The 19,528-nt window shown below is 38.5% G+C and overlaps 1 protein-coding gene and 1 pseudogene across 1 annotated transcript in view; one reads left to right on the forward strand and one right to left on the reverse strand.

The window, feature by feature from the left end:
- Positions 1–19,528, reverse strand: part of LOC124613070 (transmembrane protein 245) — a 255,887-nt gene that overhangs the window by 20,406 nt on the left and 215,953 nt on the right. Inside the window, exons 13-14 of the mRNA XM_047141653.1 lie at positions 4,966–5,181; positions 4,680–4,736 (exon numbers count right to left, since the gene is read on the reverse strand). Coding sequence (XP_046997609.1) covers positions 4,724–4,736; positions 4,966–5,181 — 229 coding nt within the window. The 3' untranslated portion in view covers positions 4,680–4,723. The remainder of the gene's footprint in view (positions 1–4,679; positions 4,737–4,965; positions 5,182–19,528) is intronic.
- Positions 15,112–15,229, forward strand: LOC124614635 (annotated as a pseudogene).

The raw sequence follows: 19,528 nt of genomic DNA on the forward strand, positions 1-19,528 counted from the left end.
CCTGGACAGTGGCTCTGAGACACAGTTTACACCTGAGCTGGTCTCAGATATGTTCTGTTGGGGACAGATCTGGGGATCTTTTTGGTCGTAGGAGTACATCAACATCACATGGACAGCTTACAGAGGCATGTTCCATGTGTGGACGAGCATTGTCAGGTTGAAAAAATGGCATAGCAATACGATCACATACATTAGGATGTAGGATGTCCGTGATGCATCTTAGTGCTGTTAGAATTCCCTAAATCACCACCTGCTGTGACCTGAAGACATATCCAAAGGACCCCACGTAATGACGCCAGGAGTAACATTGCAGTGTCTCTCCAACACACTGGAAGAATTGGGCTTCTCCCCAGGTTGCTACTATACTCATCAATGATGGTTGTCCAAGGTGGCAGAAACATAATGCATTGGTAAACACAATGCATGGACATTTTATGCTGTCCAACTTCATGCCACTCTCACAAGTGAAATCTCATAAGTGAAAGTTCTACAAATCTAGATAGTGATAAGATGGACAGATGGAAAGCCACAATGACACCCCTTTCAAACTCTGTCAGGTGTTGATAACACTGTCTCACATGAGTAAGGGACGTCCCTGCGTCCTTCCTAGTGATCCCTCTACTTCTAATGCTGTTCATGCACCATATATACCTTACGATGCCCGGTTAACAACACTATACATGTACAACACTGATGCACTCTGACGGCTTTTTATACCTGTCACAGAGAACAGTAACTCTTAATCAAACAATGGAAAATCCAGGATGGAATGTAACAATACCAGAGAAGGAAAGTTGCGACTCACCATATAGCGGAGATGCTGAGTCGTGGTAGGCACAATAAAAAGATTCACACAATTAAAGCTTTCAGCCATTAGACAAGCTCAAGTATTGTGGCATGAGCGGGACAGTGCACAAATGGTTTAATTCGTACCTAACTGGAAGAGTGCAGAAAGTTGAAATAAGTAGTTCTCGTAACATGCAAAGATCAGCACATTCCTCAAACTGGGGAACTATCAAGAATGGGGTTCCACAAGGGTCAGTCTTGGGTCCTTTGTTGTTCTTATTATATATTAATGACTTGCCATTCTATATTCATGAAGAGGCAAAGTTAGTTCTCTTCGCTGATGATACAAGTATAGTAATCACACCTGAGAAACAAGAATTAACTGATGAAATTGTCAATACTGTCTTTCAGAAAATTACTAAGTGGTTCCTTGTAAACGGACTCTCACTGAATTTTGATAAGACACAGTACATACAGTTCCATACAGTGAATGGTATGATGCCATTAATAAATATAGACCTTAATCAGAAGCATATAGCTAAGGTAGAATATTCCAAATTTTTAGGTATGTCCATTGATGAGAGATTAAATTGGAAGAAACACATTGATGATCTGCTGAAACGTTTGAGTTCAGCTACTTATGCAATAAGGGTAATTGCAAATTTTGGTGATAAACATCTTAGTAAATTAGCTTACTACGCCTATTTTCACTCATTGCTTTCATATGGCATCATATTTTGGGGTAATTCATCACTGAGGAATAAAGTATTTATTGCACAAAAGCGTGTAATCAGAATAATAGCTGGAGTCCACCCAAGATCATCCTGCAGACATTTATTTAAGGATCTAGGGATATTCACAGTAGCTTCTCAGTATATATACTCTCTTATGAAATTTTTTATTAACAACCAAACCCAATTCAAAAGTAATAGCAGTGTGCATAACTACAATACTAGGAGAAAGGACGATCTTCACTATTCAAGATTAAATCTAACTTTGGCACAGAAAGGGGTGAATTATACTGGCACTAAAGTCTTTGGTCACTTACCAAATAGTATCAAAAGTCTGACAGATAACCAACAAGTATTTAAGAAGAAATTAAAAGAATTTCTGAATGACAACTCCTCCTACTCCATAGAGGAATTTTTAGGTATAAATTAAGAAAAAAAAAGAAAAGAAAAAAAAAAAAATATTAAAAAAAATAAAAAAAAATAAAAATAAAAATAAAGAAAAACAGAAAACACAAAAAATAAAGTTGTTATATTAACTTAAGTATGTTGTTAAATTAACCTAATTATGTCATGTATTGAAAAATTCGACTCGTTCCACATCATTACGAAATATCGTATTCATGATCCATGGAACTAGTATTAATCTAATCTAATCTAATCTAAGGTCTTTGTCATCAGTACACGTACACACACACACACACACACACACACACACACACACACACACACACACACACACACACACACATATATATCTGCAGTCTCAGAGAGCTGAGACCACTGAGACTGCAGATGTGTGTGCAAGTTGCATTTGTGCGTGTGTGTGTGTGTGTGTGTGTGTGTGTGTGTGTGTGTGTGTGTGTGTGTGCATGTGCACGCGCGAGTGCGTGCACGCATGTGTGTATGTGGATCTACTGCTGACAAAGGCCTTAATGGATGAAAGCTTTAATTGTGTGAATCTTTTTATTGTGACTATCGTGACTCAGCATCTCCGCTATATGGTGAGTAGCAGCCTTCCTTCTCTGGTACCGTAACTCTTAATCATTTACATATCCACCTCTAGTGTGAACGTGTATGAATTTACATTGGCATCCAACCATTTCTTCTAAGTATTTCACTTTTTGTCAGGTAGGGTATTTTTGTTCTCGATTAATTTTAGAGAAGTAGCTATGTAATTTCATCCTTCTTCTACAGTTGTCCATAGATACTAAGTCTTTGTGTTCAGTAAACATGGCACAACACTAGGTGATTTCTTATATGTTCTGCACTCGTGCCTAGTTTGTTGATGCATTCTTTGTTTCAAGCATACTGTGCACTTGAGCACTGGGGTACCTTTCTTTGAATGTTCACTCTCAATTACATTTCTAAAATGCCTCGCAGTAAATCGTAGAGGATTCACATTATCTGAATGAATTTTTCTGACAGTTTTGCTCCATTCTGTAGCACAAGTTGCTACTCTGCTGTGATTATGAGAATATAAAATGCTCAGGCCCACTACTTGAAAAAATAACATTTTGTGTCCCTCCATGGTCTTCCAAGCTGACTGAAATGAACTCTGTAGCATGGCAGTGAGCTCGACTGCTCCCAGTCTCAAGTTGTAATCTGTAACACACTGTGGTTCCTTTATTTCTTCATAAGTCTTTCTCATCTCAAAAATTCCTGTGGCATTGAAAGTGGTCAAGATCCACACACTTCCCTTAAATTCACTGTGTCTAGTGAGAATCTTCAAGATCAGTTCACTTCTAAAAGTACAGAAGCATGCTATTTTAGTTGCAAATAAAATCTTAGGTTAAGAGCCAGTAACTAAAAGAGGTTGAAAACAGCAACAGAAGTCCAGGGACTCCAACTGAACAGGCTCAATGATGAGCAGCTGCTAAGTGCTTGGAGCAATAATACAGGTGTCCATGCAGCAGAATGTTCTAACACGTCTAAAGCATTCTAATAATGTCTACAACATTCTAATACATCTAGAGCACAAAGGTATTCATTCACAAATTGGCACAGACAAATATGTCTAGAGCACCTGGTGGAAAGAGAGGCAGGTTGCTAAAATATTTCTAGAGCACCTGGGGACAGAAGAAGCAGTGTGTGTTAACAAATCTAAAGCAGTCAAAGGGACAATATAAATTATGAATTTACTGAGTTTGCGCCAAAATTTCCATATATTTTTGGGGAAGAATAGTCAAAATATACTAAATTTATTCTTGTTTAGCTTCACTATGCATTAAAAGTTTTGCACTGAATAAAAACATAAATCACAAATGTGATATGAACCTGTCTACTGTTATCATCATTTTCTTTCATGAGTCAACATTAAATCAAAGATGGAGTACAGTTATGTAAATTAGATCCCTTATGGACAGTAATTTTGATTTGAATTACGAGACAGCTTTCATGGTGTTGGGCTATTTTTGTGATACCTATGCCTTACAGCAGATAAAATGAGTCCACATATCATGTTGATGTTTGCAGCTACGGTCCCGGGAGCAGCCTTTATATCTCTATTGGTCTGTAGATATGATACTATTGATAGTTGGGATGCTGTAAGCCCGTAACAACAATCAGTCAGTCCATGTTGGCAGGCTGCTTGCCTGATTAATTCTTAATCACTGCAGGACATCATAAGAGTAGCATGATGCCATGGCAGCAACCTCCTCCTCATTCAAAATATTTCCCAATAATATTCAAATAAAAGTAACTCTCAATAAAGAGTCAATTCCAACATTCATTCAGTCACAAGTAATGAGTTTTATAATGCATTTTCCAATTTATAATAAGGTGCAGAAGAAATATTAATATATCTGATTTTAGAGTGAAATCAAACAATGGAAAATCTGTCATGGAGTAGCAACATAAAGGAAAGGATCAACAACAATTCACTATACAGAAGTTGTTGACAGGTAACAGGCACAATGAAAAATACAATTAGGTATTATTCAACTTCCGGACTAAGTCCTTTATCAGACATACACAACAAAACTAATTAATAGAAAATCACATACAACAATGGCAAAAAGAGTGGAATACTTTACACAATAATGTGGTCACAAACCCAAGATTCTGAAGCTGACTCATGATAGAAACCCCCATGTGTGAAATGAACACAATGTTAAAGTAATAAAAAAAATTGAAAATTTGCAATGAGTCAACTGAACTACTCACCTTGGTTGCTGTATTCTACTTCAACACGTGGCAAGTACACTGCATCACTGAGTTTTGCTGAAATAAAAAGGGAGCATTTACAATGCCAAATAGACGTTTCTCAGCTTCATAGTAGTAGTAATAGTAGTAATAAACAACATCAACAAAAACAAAAGTAATAATAATGATGATAATAATAATAATAAAAACAGAATTAACAAATACATATCATATAAATAAATTTTAGTTGGTTTTACTTGTTATACTGGCTATTTGGGTGCGTTCCATTCAAGAGAACATAAATTACCTTCTTATATGACTGATTGAACTAATGTCAGTAATGTGGCACAGATGTTCAGAAAGGCGGGTATCAGAACTTGACGCTTCATTCATTAGTGTACTTGACATATTAATTGCAAGGAACACGCCACATAACAGGATGGGTCCCACAATAGCACCCTCCACTCCCATCAAAAAAATTCCACCTGCCACTGAGAGACCTGTTAAATATGGGTGCCCCGTCCTGCAATTGCAATTATATACATTAATTTTTAAATATTTACACTGATTAAAAACAAGTGCCTATAAATAGCACAAAAGATCACTAGTAATTAAGTTTCATTTTAACTAAAGATAGCACTGCAGAGAAATACGATTAAACAATTACATTATCCATGTACAGTAAGAGCAATATATGTGGTGTGTCTAAAAAGTTCGGTGAATGGTGTCATATCTGAATAGAAATTTCGCGCATGTGCTTGGGTCTTCAGAGACTAGAGGAGCATCAATACACAGCATGTACTGCATGTGACTGGCTGTAAAAAAAGACTGTGACCAACAACAGGACATAGTGTGAGACGAAGTGTCACAGCACAATGGAGCAATGTGTAAACATGAAGTTCTGCTACAAACTGTGGAAGACTGCAATGGAGACACATGAAATGTTGGTACAGGTGTACAGGAGGGAAGTAGTGAGCAGAAAATGTGTTTATTAATGGCTTAAATGCTTCTGTGAAGAGAAGGAAACAACTGACGATGATCCATGTTCAGGTCAGCCATCGACAAGCAGAACCCCAGAAAAGATCGAGAAAGTGTGACAAATGCTGGCACAAGATTGGCGACCGACTCTCAGATTGATTGCGGAGGATTTGGGCATCAACAAGGTCACGGTGCACACCATTGTCCACAACGATTTGGGTAAGCGGAAGATCTGTTCCTGATTTGTGCCGCACAAGCTCACAGATGAGTAGAAAGCAAAACGGAAGGAAACTGCTGGTGATTTCATTTCCTTTCCACGTGTGACCAGGATCCATTACTTCTGAAAACCGTCATCACAGGAATTGAGACTTGCTGCTACCAGTTCTATACGGAATCGAAATGGCAATTGATGTCATGGTGTTCACTGTCTTCCCGTGCTTTGGGGGGGGGGGGGGGGGGGGGATGTGAGCTGTCTGCAAATATCCAATACAGAAACACTGTTGATCGCCTTCTTCGACAACAATGTATTTGTTCCTGCAGGTCAAACAATGAATGCTGCACTTCAGCAGTCCATTTTGAACTGATTACTACAGCATATGCAGTGGGTTCAGCCAGAGTTGCACAGGATTGGAAAAAGGATGCTGCTCCAAGACAGCGCCCGTGCACACTGCGCTGCACTATCTGTGTGCACCAATTTGTGGTGCCAAAGATGGTAACTGTTCTTGAACAACCTCCATACTCCCTGATCTGGCTCCCACTCGAAGGTGGCCATGAAAGGTGAAAGTTGTAGTGTTATAAAAAAATATAGTGTTGAAGATATAATGAAATTTTGTGTGTAACTTGGCAACAGAATCAGAGATTGCTTGTATTGTCTTATCGTAACAAGTCACTGTAATGATTTTTTCACCTGATAAATATTTTTTAAATACCTGACATTCTTCGAGTGTGTGTGTGTGTGTGTGTGTGTGTGTGTGTGTGTGTGTGTGTGTGTGTTTGTGTGTGTTTATTTCAGAAGTAGCAGTCTGGCTGAAAGCTTACATGTTTAGTAACCTTTTTGTTATACCTGTCTGCGACTCAACATCTCCACTATATGGCGAGTTGCAATCTATCCTTTTCATAACATTGTCAAATACTGTGATGATGACGAAATAGACACAACTGACACATGTAGAAGTGACTATGCAACATGTGCTGATGATATTATAGTTCTTATGTATAACTGGAATGTCCATGTTATTTCCACATTACATTTTTTAGAAAAAAACTTTCAATTTAGTACATATCAACTGAAGCGTGCGCACGAATAATGCTGTATGGCACATTTTGACATTTCGTATAATCGCGTGGAATAATGCTGTATATGCCAGTCTGCATCGCCTGCTGTTATAATTGACACGTTCACCGTCCGAGGGCAGCACTAAACAGCGACGAGACGCGCACAGTTTTCGTGGCTCTGCGCGAACAATGCTGTATGTTACAACAATGGCGGAGTGCAGCAAGGTGACGCTTACCGCAAGTGGTTTGAAACGTGAAAATAATGCACGGAAAAGGAAAATTAAAATAGGTAGTTGGCAGGATATTAAGAGGAAAAGGCTTCATGATGGTGGACTGTAACATAAATCACGAAAAGGAAAGGTAGTTCCTGTGAAACAGCCTCCAACACAGGTGAGTGGAATAAGGCTGTATGGGTTTTGTAAAAGGTGTATGTCTTCAGAGAAGCATATGTGTCCTGTAAAGCGGCAACGTGCCCTGTAGAGTACATGGCTCTAATGACATGTAATGTGTATCTTCTGAAAACATTACAGTAAAAGTATGTGACGTGAATGAAATTAACTACAGTTCTGTAGTTATCATTGGCGAAAAAATAGAATATTCAGTCTGAGTAATGCTATATTATTAAAAGAGAATGTGAAATTTGATAATCTAATTGAATAAGAGGTAGTAAAAGTGATTGTTTTCGTGATTCAGGATCGTGTATGCAATGCAGAAGTGTGCTCAAAAGGACGCAAGGACATAAACCTGGAAATGAAGTTAAAGCTGTACAAAGAATATCATGCCTTAACATATGGTGAGCAGTCCATATACTTAATAAAATCCATGGAAATAGGCGTGCCAGCCAGGTGCAAGAGAGGTAAGACAGATGATACTTCACGGAAACAAGCTACTTTCAAATACAAAGTTTACTCAAAAGAAGTGTGTCAAAAAACATTGCTTGACATATTCTCCATCAGCCAGCAACGAAAGCAGACTCTGCAATGTAAAGTAAAAGGTGGAATAACCACTCCTAAAGATGGTAGAGGAAAACATTGCAATAGGCCACATGCCATATCAAATGATGACAGGGCTCTTATTCGGCAACACATGTCGAGTTTACCAAAGCAGATGAGCCATCACAGCAGGAATAAATCCTCAAAAGAATGTCTGCACCCCGATCTCAACCTCTGTAGAATGTATCGGTTGTTTACCAAAAAGTTTCCTGATAAGTCAATAAGTAGGTCATACTATCAAAGGGTGTTTCAAACAATTTTAATCTGCATTTCAGAACACCTAGATCAGATACTTGCAGACTGTGCGATTTGTTGTTTAACAAAATGATTGCAGCTTCAGACGAAATAGAACTGCACAAGATCGAAATTGAGAGTCAGTTGCATCATTCAAGGGCAGACCAAGCATACAAAGCCCTAAAAAACAATACGGAAATGGCTAAGAGGAATAACAATATACATGTTATGAAACTTCCTGGCAGATTAAAACTGTGTGCCCGACCGAGACTCGAACTCGGGACCTTTGCCTTTCGCGGGCAAGTGCTCTACCATCTTAGCTACCGAAGCACGACTCACGCCCGGTAGTCACAGCTTTACTTCTACCAGTAGCTCGTCTCCTACCTTCCAAACTTTACAGAAGCTCTCCTGTGAACCTTGCAGAACTAGCACTCCTGAAAGAAAGGATACTGCGGAGACATGGCTTAGCCGCAGCCTGGGGGGTGTTTCCAGAATGAGATTTTCACTCTGCAGCGGAGTGTGCGCTGATATGAAACTTCCTAGCAGATTAAAACTGTGTGCCCGACCGAGACTCGAACTCGGGACCTTTGCCTTTAGCGGGCAAGTGCTCTACCATCTTAGCTACCGAAGCACGACTGACGCCCGGTAGTCACAGCTTTACTTCTGCCAGTAGCTCGTCTCCTACCTTCCAAACTTTACAGAAGCTCTCCTGCAAGAGATGACAGAAGCTCCTGCAGGAGAGCTTCTGTAAAGTTTGGAAGGTAGGAGATGAGATACTGGCAGAAGTAAAGCTGTGAGTACCAGGCGTGAGTCGTGCTTCGGTAGCTCAGATGGTAGAGCACTTGCCCGCGAAAGGCAAAGGTCCCGAGTTCGAGTCTCGGTCGGGCACACAATTTTGATCTGCCAGGAAATTTCATATCAGCGCACACTCCGCTGCAGAGTGAAAATCTCATTCTGGAAATATACATGTTATATGTGTTGACCTACAACAGGTTTTACTTTGTCCTACATTGACTTATTCTACAGTGTTCTACCAGAGACAGCTGTCGTCATATAATTTCACGATTCATGACGTTGTACTGGAAACATCACCGTAAATTTATGGGATGAATCCACCACAAGGAGAGGTTCAGCCGAAATAGTTTCGTGTCTGCTTAAATTTGTGACGCACAATTATAATACGCTTGAAGATGGTATGGAATGAAAACCGATTGTTTGGTCTGACCGCTGTGTCGGGCAGATCAACAACTGGAGAGTTTTAGCGCTTTATTTCTATCTGATCAGCTGCAAGTACTTTACAGAAATACATCAGAAGTTTTTATGTTCGGGTCACAGTTTCCTACCTTGTGACAGGGATTTTTCAGTCATCGAGAAAAGAAAGAAAGTGTCAAAAGTTATGGTTCCTTCAGAATGGAAGCACGCCATTGCTGAGGCCTTTGTCGATCCTTCAAAACTGACCATTCACGAGATGATGATGGAAGACTTCAAGGACATAGGATCCATCGAGTTGCTTTTGAAGAAGCCGCCTTGGTTGAAGCTGTGTAGTGATGATCCTCGAGGTTTAAGCGTGCGCCGTACCCACAATGTGCTTCACCCATGGGAAAGACACTGTATTGTAAAGCATGGTTGTGAACATCAAGTAAAAAATTGTCCATTGCCTTCTGAATTCCGGTTGCTCTATAACGGGACACTGAGAGTTCATAAGGAGAAGAAAAGGGATCTATTGGACATGACGAAATTTATGGAACCAAAATACAGGCAGTTTTATGAAAACCTGCAGTGTGACAATTGACTATAATGTACTAGATTTGAGCCTAAACTTGATAAACTAATGTTGTATTTTTTTTTTTTTTTTTAAGATCAAGCAATTCAGTTTACAATAAATATTATTTAGAATCTTGTTTTAAATATCTTACTTACTAATTTTGGATTCTAGAGACCTTATAATTACAGCAGAGCACTGGCTGATCTGGAATAATGCTGTATATCCATTGCCATACAGTCCTATTCCATTTTAAAACTTATTTATTTTCGAAAAATCTGTGCTTAGCGCGATTTTAAAAACCAGAAATTAATATTATCCACAGTCTGTATGCACAAACAATACATATCTGCTATTACATTATTATATCGTATTAATTCTCTGGAACTAACAGTTTTTATCAATTTCCCAACAACTGCAAAGTGTGCCATACAGCATTATTCGTGCACATGCTTCAACTGTACATTATTAGCCATGGTAATTATTGGTATTTCCTTATTATGTCTTTGATACAACGTGGCACTTGAGATGTTAGTAACTTCAGAAGCACATGCACTTGCAACATCCAAAGTGTTTACAAAGAGGTTATGGTCCAAAGACTTCGGTCTAAGAGGTAAAGATATGTTACACATAAGACATAAAACAGATATTACAAATTATGAAAATGAAATTGTTATGCCAGTTATAACATACAGAATGGTTGATGGCAAATTATGTAAACTTGTTCTTTCAGAATTAGGCGTGATGACTTGGGGCTATGAATGTAAATTTTGAGCTCTTCAAAGGAGATTTAATATCTTTCCTTTGCTGACAATGTGTAGTATCTGCAGGTTGTCATTAATGGCTGTCGCTGAGTGGCCATGTTCTTTTGATGTGTTACAAAAGTCACTTGTCAAAGTTATGTAGCCACAAGACATTCAGAATACTCAGCTGTTTGGAGTACACAGACATAAAAATAAAGAGCATTGTTTATTTCAATAACAAAATACACTTATTCAAATACAATTTGAACAAAATGATATGCAGGGAATAGCAATAGACTAGTCTGATAAGGACACATACATGAACATTAAGTGAGGTCACAAACAGAAATTTTTTAGTAATAGAACTACTTCTTCAAAATGAGTTTTGTTTTCATGCTTTGAAGCACTCTTAGCTCTTCCCTATTTACTTTCTCCTTCCTTTCATTTTCTTTAAAGGATTTCCCAGTTGCCTATTCTCTGCTAGTGTTTGATTGTACCAACCATGTGCATTTCCGAAGTTCTGTATTAACTGCATTGCGATAGAAATCCAGCATCCCCAACAACTTAGAGCACATTGTGAACAGTACAAATGATTATGAGGGAGGCTTCAGCAAATTTTTCACCATAATGAAGTTGACAAAGAAACCTCTTTCAAGGCTGGTGTTGCCATGGAGGAGACTTCATGCAAAGATAAATGTCTTCACATTTTCAGGTCCACTTTTCACCCCGATGACCATCAACCAGAATTTATTGATGGGAACACAATACTCATCAAATTCTTTGAGGATTTTCTTTACTGGTCTGATGTCTGTTAGATTTTGGAACTGGAGGGCAATGGCATGAGCCTCAGTACAACCAAATCAGTTCAAGGTAGTTAAATGTGTCAATGCTATGCCTAACAATCTCTTCTCATGGTCAGCGTTAATTCCCACTTCTGAGTCTAAATATGCCCTTCATACAGAAATATGCTAGGTGCAATTGATCCAGAATTTTGAAAATCATACAGTTCATAAATGTAAGGCACTCATTCCAGAATGCCAAGATATCTTTTTCAAACGCCAAGATATCTATTCTGATGTATCACACTGACACAGTGCGTTTTTGGTTCTGAACCTGATGTCCACTTACTGAGGTAGCGACTGATTTATGTTGCCCTTAAGATATATTCTAAAGCTAATCTGTTTCTACAAACTTCTTGTTTAACAAATTTTCTCATTAGCTCTCTGATTATAGACTGGAGGGATGCATAGAGGAAAGAAGCTAAGGAATCATTTAGTCAGAAACGAATCAACCTGGGCAGCCATAGTCTCAAATGATGAGATGAGCTATCAGCATATTGTCCCTCAAAGACTCAATTCCCTCAAGTATCATGAGACACTATTCAGTAGCTATGACTCTTAGGAATTGCAGTAGTGATGTTAGCTTTTCGTTTTACCTCCTACTGTTCTTTCTTTACCCTTTCTACGTCCTTTACCCATTTTCAAACAGCAGTTAATATTTGCTGATCACAGATGGACATCATTTTATTTTCAACCCATCAAATGGAGCAAAACTTCCATGAGGAAACAGAAGTGCTTGTAATATTGTTGACATCACCTTGGCATGACGGAAAATTTTAAATCTCTGTATATAAAAGACAATGTCCTGATTGACTGACAGACTCATAATCACTCAACCCAAACCACTAAGGGCAGAAATTTAAAATTTTGACAACATGTGGATCTTATACTGTAAGCATTGTTTAAGAAGGCATTTTCTTTCTTTTTTTTTTAAAAAAAAAATGTTGCTATTACGGCAATTTTCAAGCTAGACCTTTGAATTTTGGTATCTGGGTTCTCAGTCAGAGAGAAAGAAATATGTATTTCAGCATTTTTGGAGATTCAACCCCTATAGGGACGAAAGTTTATATGGAAATATTTCATTGTGCAAGCATTTTTGAGGCTTAATCTATGAAAATTTGTATTTGGCTTCTCTGCTAGAAATAAAACATATGCATGTCACTGTTTTTGGAAATCCAACCCCTAAAGGGTGAAATGAGGAGTGAAATGTTTTATGAAAATATTTTATTCTGAAAGCACATCTTTGTAAATTGGTGTTTCGCTTCTGGGTTAGAGATGAAACTCGGCCCCTAAGGGGGTGAAACAGAGTTGACTTCTTGGTTAGAAACACAAAATTCAACCCCTAAGAGAGGGCAATAAGGGGTGAAAATTTTTAAGAAAACATTATGTCACAAAAAAAATTTAAGTCAGATTTATGATGAAAATTGGTATTTCACTTCTCGGTTAGATATAAAGAAGTATTTGTTAGGGGATGAAAGTTGCTCCAGAAATATCTCCACAAGAATTCAAAAGTCGTGATTAACAAAAACTTTGGCCTCCAACTACCAGAATCACTTTTTGTTTAGAAGTACATTCAAAAAAGACCATGCTTACATGGCCTGAATTAGCATGAAAAGTTTAAATTTAGAAGGTATAAGCAGTGGGCACTGAGCTAGAAGATTATATAAAGCTCTCAGAAACTGAACAAGTTTCCAACCAATGATCGTACAACTTGTCAAAGTTGTCATGCACTGTGTATAAGCCACATGTCCCAAAATTGCATATGGTGGATCACCCTTGACTCTGAGCTTGCTTTTTAGTCCTCTTAGGAATGCCTCATTAACATTGGGGCCATCCATGGACAATTGAACAACTTACTTTTTCAGATTTATCTTGGACTGGGATGCAACTGCCTCAAATCCTTCAATTAAATCTTTAGCAACACTTTTTCTCCAAAACAATAGAGTGCCATACTTGCTTGAAACCTGGCACAATACACTTTCCCATAAACACAACAAACCGACAAAATCAATCACATGCGTGTCACAGGGAGCAACAATATCCTGTCGTTGTTTGGGGAAAAACAGCTGGGGCCTGAACACAATGCTATAATTCACTTTTAAATTTTCAGTCTGCATTTTGGAGGCAATGTTACTACTGGGAATACATCCAATAGAAGATTAATGAGTGCCAATGTCTCCAGAAGATTGGTGTCTCATTGACGCCAACAGACACAAATGGATCTCTGGCTTCGTCAAGGCATCCCTCTGAATGTTAATCTGGCACCATTGGTCGTCATCTATATGTCCCTGCAGCAGGTGCTTGATGCGAATGCCTTGGGGTAGGATGTGGTTGCTGGGCCACACCACAACTGCAAGATGCATTTTATGGCTGCACCACAACAGATTATTTGCTAATTAGACATACTGTTTTTCTTCACTAAAATAAGTAATTTTATATTCCAGAGCAGATAACAAATCGGAGGAACCATCAGCATTGGCCTTTCCATCGTCAGCATTGACAATCAGCTGATTGCATCCAGAGGTGGCAGGTGGCACTGCAGGGGTTACACTATTTTACACCTATCACTGAAAATCCATAATCAATCTTATTCATACACAATGCAATGTGTACAACAATAAGTTTTCGGTATATATCCAAAACAATGAACTGTATGCAAACCTATCATGCCTTAGCATCCCTGGTTCAAAATAAATAGATTTGAACAGGCCACAAATTCCCCTAAGAGCTCATGTCTTTGTGATCACATTGCATTAGCTAATAAAGTAATACTTACATCTGAACTGTTGTAAATGTAAACCATACCAAATGTTCTTCACAGATTCTTACTGGTCTCACTGCATCACAAATGCACAAAACCATGGACAACAAAAATGTAGGAGAGCACAGCCAGGTGGCAGCAACAGTCGCTCATGTCATTTCACATCAACAACAATAAACCACCACAAAACTTGTTTGGGTTCATCCCGGTCGTGCTATGTGGTTGGCCACTGCACTAGACTGAATGAGGGAAGGGGTTGGGGGATGCCAAAACACAGATGGAGGCTAGTCGCACAGCACTGAACTGAGGGCGAATGGTGAGGGTAGCAATGTATCAAGCCCAGCAGAAGTCAAGTAAATGCCTCTGTCCAAAATCAAATTAGGTACCATGCCAGTTCCATGAAGTTTAGGCAAAACACAAAAAAATCTATTGAGTTTCCTCCAAGTTTCCCAGAATAAAAAATCCCCTAGTTTTCCCTGTTTTTCAACGAGCTGGAACCCTATAATAGTACAGTAGATTTGAAGGTCACTGATGTATTAGACTCGTATAATCTTTTAAATATAGGCTGTAAGCACAGACAGTGGGTGACACATGCTCCACTAGAATAGATTATGCTATAATCAGCAGAAATGTTTTAGATCAGGTAAGTTATAGCACCTACATCTTCATCAATCTGATCACTTTTGTTAGGTAATAAGAGTACATAAATTCAGCTGTGCAGAAAATAACAAATGTTGTTCTGCAAAAGCAAACTCTGAGATGATCAAATATTAATGCCTTTAAATATAAACTAGCAGAGGAGAAATGGGATTCTATATACCAGACGAAAAGGTCTGATGACAAATAGAATAAATTCTTTCACCTCTGTTGGCAATGGCCTTGCCGCAGTGAATACACCGGTTCCCGTGAGATCACCGAAGTTAAGCGCTGTCGGGCGTCGTTGGCACTTGGATGGGTGACCATCCAGGCTACCATGCACTGTTGCCATTTTTCGGGGTGCACTCAGCCTCGTGATGCCAATTGGGGGGCTACTCAACCGACTAGTAGCGGCTTCGGTCAAGAATACCATCATGACGACCGGGAGAGCGTTGTGCTGACCCCATGCCCCTCCTATCAACATCCTCCTCTGAGGATGACACGGTGGTCGGATGGTCCCGATAGGCCACTCGTGGCCTAAAGACAGAGTGTTTTTTTTTTTCTGTCCCCCCCCCCCCCCTGTTATGACATTATTATTATTATTATTATCATCCAAAAGGCAGTTGAGCATTGCCAAAATGAAAGTAATCCTAGACCGAAGCTCTCACCAAGTCTGATTAGACTCAGGCAGACTATTTACAATCTCAGCTTGCTTTATAAAACTACTACTCTATAGATTTTTTAGGAAAAGTGCAGTCAGGCACATAAAAATTTTAAAACTGAAATTACTAACTTTAGAAAACAGATTTAAAACACAGCAATAGAGCACTTTGATAATATAAGTAAAGCATCCTGGGATTTAGTTGACAGATATTGCAAAGGTCCCAGATGATGTACTTGGTACCACTCAGTGTACGAAATGATTGTAATATTTCAAGTAACTCTGACCATTTAACAATTATTATAGATACAGAGATGCCAAGTTTGAAAAGAAGACAATAGAATTGGGGTGGGGGGTTGCTCTATATATCATGCACAGTCACAGGCACACCTGCGCGCACGCGCTCGCACACACACACACACACACACACACACACACACACACACACACACACACACACACAACAAATACCTCAGTTTGAAGCCTAATTGTAACACTTGAAAAATAAATATTTAAGTCCGAAACAAACTAAAAGAAATGAGAGAGTTACTTTAAATGCTACTCAATTGTTTTGCACTCAACAATGACTTCACAGCATAAACATTAGTACAGCAAATCACAACATACGTACAAGTTTATGCACACGCAGTAGTTGAATTAGCGAGGCACCACTGTAGATGAGAAGAGTTTTTGTATATTACATAGTCTGTGCTAAATAGATGATGAAAGGGTATTGCATTACTTCTGAAACAATACTGATTTACAAAATGATGCAATGAAAAACACTGTGTTGTCAAATTACTAAAATAAATCAAACAGCAAATTCCGTAATTTTAGCAGGGGTTCCTGTAGGACTATAACTTTTGCCTAGAAATCATGACAACTATGGACAAATTGTAGATGCACAGGTTGAGACCCCATGCCACCTCACTCAGTGTACTGATTTTGAATTTATGGAGGTGGAGGAGCAGGAAGTTGGCAAGGTAACACACAAACTAAAGAAAAAAAATTCAATTGGATAGGATGGTTTATGCAATGCAATTACTAAGATGTTCATAAAAGAAATTTCAAAACCTCTTACCTACTTGATTAACTGCAGCATCGGAGAAAACATGCATTCATCCATTCTAAAAATGAGTGTTGTGAAACCAGAGCTTAAAATGAGAAGTAAGGAAGATGTGTCTAACTGTGGACCAAGATCACTAATCCCAACCTTAGTAAGATATTAGAATGTACTATCCTGTCTCAGCTTAGTGCCTATACCACAAAACACTGTATTTATAAATTCCTAACATGACTTTAGAAAAGGGCTAAGCACAACCACAGCAGTTACACAATTCTTATATGAAGTGTACTGTCTGTTTGACCAGAGGATGTAAACTGCAAGTACATTTTCAAACCTGACAAAGGCAGCTGACACAATAAACCATAGCTTACTAAGGGTGAAGTCATATCATATACATGTCAACCTATCATTTTATAGCAACACACTTGTTGAATCGTAAGCAATGTACTAAATGGCCACACAAATTAGATGAAAAAATTATAAGCTTTCAATATATTGATGAAACAGTAGTACAAGATGTACCTCAGAACTCAATCCTTGGTCCCTTTCGCTTCCTCATATATATTACTGACATTGTACAAACTATTAATTCGAACATTGTAAGCTATGCAGATGATATCTCAATGTTATTCTATGGTAGAGAATATAAGAAACTAGAATCTTTCGCTACTAGTGGTGTAAAAGAATTAGCAAAATACTTCAACAACCAGGGCTTCATGGTAAATGTCACTAAACCTTAATTACTGGCATTTAAAACACGCAGTTCTCATCACCCCAATGTATATAATGCATGCAACATCTTGGGAACAGGAAAAGGCAGCTAAAAATTTCTAGGTGTGCATGTTGATGAAAATCTAGTGGACTAACCACATTAATTTTGTATTTTGAAAAGTCAGTAGTGGCTTATACCTCCTTATTCAGATCTCCAAGATAGTTCCTAGTCAGCACAGCAAAATTACTTAACAGTATATTCTTCATACATATTTAAATTACTTAAATTTTTGTGAGCCAATGAGCTGAAGTTGTCAAGTGCAGCTATGTACATGAGCACAACACCAGAACAAAATATAACTAACATAAGAAAAGAACAAAATTAAAAATTACAGACAGGAGCCCATATAAAAATGGTCTGATTTGGTTTAACAAACACAATGAATTCTAAGACACTGCTTGCAACATGAACCAATAGCACATCAGACATAAAATATTAAATGCATAAAATAGCTTTAAGATGCATCTACAGGGTGTTTCAAAAAGGACTTTACAACTTTCAAAATTCATGTAGCTTTATTGAAGGAAGATATAGAGCTGAGTTTAGTGTTGCTTTGTAGGGAAACACATCAAAATTTTTTACCTTATGCTAAAGATGATGTATGTGGCTTCTGTTGGTTATCCTGCACTGATCCCACTGGAAGTCAATTTCTTCCCAAACTTGCTGTAGCATTGCAGGTGTAGCTTGCTCAGTGGCAACATAAATTCTTGCTCTAAGTTCGGGTGGAGAAGCCAGCACAGGAAGTACAAACATGATATCCTTGATCAAACCCCATTTAAAAAATAAATAAATAAAATCGAGTGGTGTCATGTATAGGGAATGTGGGGCCATCAATTGGTGCATCACAGCCAATCCATTGACCTGGAAAGCGGTCACTGAGAAAATCCTGAGCATCAGGCAGTTAGTGGGGTGGTGCACCATCTTGCATGAAGTAAACATTTTGTTCTTGGTCACCTTCATCGATTTGTGGCATCAAAAATTGTTGTAACATATCCAAGTACACTATCCCATTGACGGTTCTCGCATGGAAGAAAAAGGAGCTGTACACTTTGTTCTTGCTCAATGCACAAAAAACTTTCAGTTCAGGGCTATCACGAACTTGTTGCAATGTTTGATATGGATTTTCACTGGCCCAAGTCATACAGTTATGTGTGTTAACCTTGCCACTTAAGTGAAAAGTCGACTTGTCAGAAAAGATGATTTTGTCCAAGAAATGTTCATCCTCTTGTAATCGATTTAACATATCTGCACACATGAAAGTTCTTGCGAGCAATTTTATCAGTGTCTTTTATTGCTTGTACGATCATCAATCTGTACGGTTTCAAATGCAAACGGTTTCTCAACACATGCCAATCAGTTTGTGAGATGCACGCTGGGTTGATTTCGTAGGGCTGTTGACAAAACATTGTCTCACTTGCTCCACAATGTCGTCTGATGTGCTTGGATGACCTGATGATTTCCCAAGTCTTACCAAGCACCCTGTTTCTATAGAACATTTATGCCATTCAATCTGTAGGCCTACCAGGAGGATTCTTTGCGTACTTGGTACAGAAATTATGCTGAACTGTTGTTCCCGACTTCGATTCTTCAAACCAAAACACACAGCTTGCACACTTGGGCACAGTGAAGGTAGCCTTAAAGCAACTGCCATTAGTGCTCGTTATGGTGCGATTCGGCACTAGCGAACTGCACGAGACAAAACTTGTATTTCCCTACAAATATACAGTGAGACGGAAGGATTCATGATTACAATACAGGATCAAACAATAAACACCAGATATTACAGCAAGCATATTATTAAAGATCCCAATACCACAACAGATAAATGCAGACTTTGCAAACAACAAATAGAAACAGTAGATCACATCACAAGCAGATGTACAACACTAGCAAATACAGAATACCCCAGAAGACATGACAATCTAGCAAAAATAATACATCAACAACTTGCCATACAACATAAACTAATAAAACAACACGTTCCCACATACAAGTATGCACCACAAAATGTGCTGGAGAATGATGAATACAAATTATACTGGAACAGAACCATTATAACAGATAAAACAACACCACATAACAAACCTGACATCATACTCACCAACAAAAAGAAGAAATTAACATAACTAATCGAAATAGCCATACCCAATA

The sequence above is a fragment of the Schistocerca americana genome, chromosome 4 (assembly GCF_021461395.2).
Source record: "Schistocerca americana isolate TAMUIC-IGC-003095 chromosome 4, iqSchAmer2.1, whole genome shotgun sequence".
Lineage (NCBI taxonomy): Eukaryota > Metazoa > Arthropoda > Insecta > Orthoptera > Acrididae > Schistocerca > Schistocerca americana.